This window comes from Arachis hypogaea, chromosome 13, assembly GCF_003086295.3.
Source record: "Arachis hypogaea cultivar Tifrunner chromosome 13, arahy.Tifrunner.gnm2.J5K5, whole genome shotgun sequence".
Lineage (NCBI taxonomy): Eukaryota > Viridiplantae > Streptophyta > Magnoliopsida > Fabales > Fabaceae > Arachis > Arachis hypogaea.
Window position 1 is genome coordinate 137366977 of NC_092048.1, and position 4019 is coordinate 137370995.

Here is a 4019-nt window from a genome sequence, read left to right on the forward strand (position 1 = left end):
CGAAGCATGCTGCTTGCCTTCTAAGCATAGACAGAAAAAAAAAATTAAATTAAAAACATCAATAATAATTGATCCATAAGGATGAACAGCAATATTTAAAAAATAATAAAAAACCAACTCAAATATTATAAAATTATTTTATTTAATATTTATTAATTCCTTTAATATCATTTTCGGCAATGTCGTCATTATTTTATTTTTGGAAAATAGCATAATGGTTGTTCCTTTCGTATACAAACAAAATGGCACTAAAGCTTTCAAGAATAAAACTAAGATAAGAAGAGACGACCAAATTAAATGACATGGGGTTAATGTCATTTTCCATATGATTAATGGATGTAAACAAAAAGGATTTTGGTTTGGTTGAGTCGGAGAGAAAGAGTAACGCGCATGATAAAAACAAAATTAAGAGTTATTAATAATAATGAAGAGGTTATGCAGCAAACGCGTGAGGAAGAAAGTGAAGAAGGCAGAAGCATTATCTGTTAGCAAAAGTAGCAGATCCCCATAAATGAATAAAGACAAAAATTGATAAAGCCTTTGTGTTGGACAAAGCGGTATGGGCATTTTGGGAGGTGCATGCTTCAAGCAAATGAGTACTACCTTCCTAGTAGTAGATGAAATTCATTATTACACTACTGTACTAATGTTTCTAAATTACCCTATCTACCATCACTATGCAGCACAAGAAATTCATCTACTATGAACAGCAAAATAAACATTATGACATAATCATAATAGTAATAATAATTAAGTGGATTATATTCTCCTATAGACTTAGCCACATTAAAAAGAGAAAAGAGAAAGAAAGAAGGGAAGGAGTAGTACTAGTAGTAAACAAAAATGATAATAAATGCTAATTAAGTTTTTCTCGGCAGAGATAAGAAGATTAAGATGACAAGGCATTGATAGGAACATGAGAAACAACATTATTGATATCTCCATTCTTATTATTATTATTACTACCATCAGCAGCAGCAGTAGCATTGATTTTCTGATCATGATCATTGATGTGGTTGTTTCCAGCAGCAGCAGGAGGAGGAAGAGGAGGTTCGGAAGAAGAGGATCTCTTCTTGTTGAAAGTGTTCTTGTTATTGTGCATCCAAACCTTGAAGACACCTCTAGGGACACCAATGTCATTACAAAACTCCTGAACAAGAGAATCATCACCTTTGTTGTTCATTCTCCAACCCAATTTCTCAGAGAATCTGTACATCTTCTCCTTCTGTTCTTGGCTGAACTTGGTTCTGTACCTCTTGTTCTTACTGCTATTACTATTACTGCCGCCACTGTTGGCGTTCAGAACCACAGGGGAGAAGTTGTTGCTGTTGTTGAAGGAGTTTCGGTGAAGCTGTTGGTGCTCGTGATCTGAAGGAACTGCAGAATACGCGGTGCCTAAGGCTAAGAGCATGTGCGGTGCGGAGGAGTGGTAAGAACCTGGTGCTGATGGTGGTGGTGGTGGTGGCACGTGAGACAGTGGTGGCGGTGAAGAAGGGCTTGACATCGGGCTAGGGCTCTGGCTTGGGCTTGAGCTTTGGCTTGGGCTTGTACTTTGGCTCATGCCGCGATGAGGGAGAGGTTGCGGCGGCGCCGGTGGTGGTGCAGTGGTGGTGCCGGTGGACGGGGAGTAGAAGCAGTTTAAAAAGGTGGGGGTGGTGGTGCTGGAAGGCTCTGGAGGGTCACGGCGGTGGAAGTTGCGATGGCAGCCGCAGGCGGCGCACTTGAGGGAGCGAGGGTCGGTGGGGTTGGTGGAGGAGGAAGGCATGAACTCGCCGCAACCGTCAAGTGCATGGCCACCTATGCTGGCGGCGTGGTTCTTGAGACATTCTTTGTAGGAAATAACCGCCATGGACGGCGGAGGAAGCCTGGTGGTGGACTGGTGGCGGTGGTGGTTGTTGTTGTGTGTGCCGTTGGTTAAAGATAGTGACTTTAGGGTGTTGGTGTTGGTGGGTTGGGTTGGTGGTGGGGTTTTAGTATCTGAATCTAAGGTGTGGGTATTGTTTGAGGTCAAGTCCATGTCTGAAAAGCTATGAATATATATAGAGAGAGAGAGAAACAGAAAGATAAAAAAGAGAAAAAAAAATGTGTTTTTGAAGAGACACGGAGACACAGAAAATTAGATTTTTTTTCTTTTTACAGGTTTAAACTTTTAACCAATCTATTTTATGAAGGATGAATATATTGCAGGGTTGAAACTTGAAAGGGGAGAAGAAAGAGGACTAAAATTAAACAAAAAAACAAAGCAAGAAAAAAGGGCTAAATGATGATTATGGAAGGGGGGAAAGGAGAAGGAGGGTGGTGGTGATGATGGTTATTATAGTGAAGTGATGACAAAATCTGAGGTTTTATGAAAGAATAGAGGGATACAGCCATGTATTGTTAAAAGAGAAGGGGGTCCCAAAATCTCAACCACTAATGATTTGAGAAGAGAACACAAAACAAAAGAGAACAATTAAACATGATGCTTTTGGGGTGCAAAGTAGAGAAAATCTAAATGAGGTTTTGGAAACATCTTTATGAGTGGTATGTAAGTATATGGTTAGTGGAGATAATATAGGAGATTTGTGTAACTATTGTTGCCAATTGCCATATCAAGTCATTCATGGGTACTAAAATTGAATCTTGATTATCCATCATCACCTTATTAATAATTACACTGTATGTGTAACTTATTTTTTGGGTTTGGTTTCCGTTTCTCTCTGCTGCTCCTGCTGCTCCTCTTACAATCACATGTGTTAGTTGAGTGCAATAAATTTGTCTGAAAATATTAGGCAAGAATATATTCGATGAGGTCACTGATTCACACAAGAGGCAGTGTCTCTCCTGCAGATGAGTCTTAAAGCCTGTATCTATGTTCTCATTGTCCACGTGGTGCTGTTTTACTGGATGCAAATTCATCTATTATTCATTTTTCCTCATAATAATACTACTTAACTTATTTAAAATGTTCAAAATAATTTATTTTAAAAAGGGTATTATGAAATTTTGAACCATAATGATATTATCATGCTAATGTTTTACTCATTGATAACTAAATCATAATTTATTATATGGATATATAGTTAAATCAAGAATAAGTTAGTAGAAATTGTAAGAAGTCACATAAAAAATGTGTGTACCTTAGGACTATGATCATCATAATTGATAACAAGTCTTGTTACAGCATAGTACCAAAAGACCATTTGAGCCCAGCTGGCTCTGCTGGAATTTGGTTTCTTTCTCTGCTAACATACCCCTTTGCTGCTCCTTCCCAACAAAACCTTACCTCAATATATTCATTTCTTCACTCACCTTATCAATTCTTTTCATGGAGATTCCAGACATTATACTTTAGTTTTGTACATAGTCTTTCATATATTTAAGTTTTGAATTTTATCAAGCATGGGATGAATCAGACGTGTACAATGTAGTGTGCTAGCCATTTTTAATAACATGGAATGAAATTATCCAAGTAGCATGATCCTATTTTTTTGAGACATGAATATTATAAGTAGGGTAATCTAACTTCATTCAATTTAGTATATATATGTTTTAAATTATAAAAGAGAAAAGTTTCTGCCTTCTAAATTGTTGTACCAAAACTTCAGAAAAAAAGATGACAAATAATATCATCTAATCTTATGAAAATAATAAGTAATGAATTTATGCTCTTTATAAGCAACATTACAACTTGAATTTCAAATATATATTTTCTAAATTTATAATATGAATATAAAAAATGGTTAAATAATGCTGATAATTTAATTAAGATGTTTAGAACATAAATTGAAATTATTGGTATATACATAGCTTTACCCATAAAGGAAAAGACAACAATCCTGAGAGAAGAAAGTAATAAACATGTACACAAATTGGCTGGAAAAGGAAATAAACAGAAAATAAGCATGGAAACGCACGCAAAAAAAGTTAGTATAAAGTAGTTGTTCTTGCACTATTATAGACATTAATTTGATCCATCACTTGTTATTAACCGATATGGACATTGATGGAGCAGTCTCTATAGTGATCTGAGTAATTAG

General features: G+C 36.3%; 1 protein-coding gene across 1 annotated transcript; it reads right to left on the minus strand.

Moving 5' to 3' along the window:
* Window positions 1–735: 735 nt before the first annotated feature.
* LOC112791936 (zinc-finger homeodomain protein 9) lies at window positions 736–2823 on the minus strand. Its single transcript, XM_025834982.3, has one exon. It carries the CDS (start codon window positions 2015–2017, stop codon window positions 890–892), a length of 1128 nt encoding a protein of 375 aa, XP_025690767.1. The 5' UTR covers window positions 2018–2823; the 3' UTR covers window positions 736–889.
* Between the last annotated feature and the right edge of the window lie 1196 nt (window positions 2824–4019).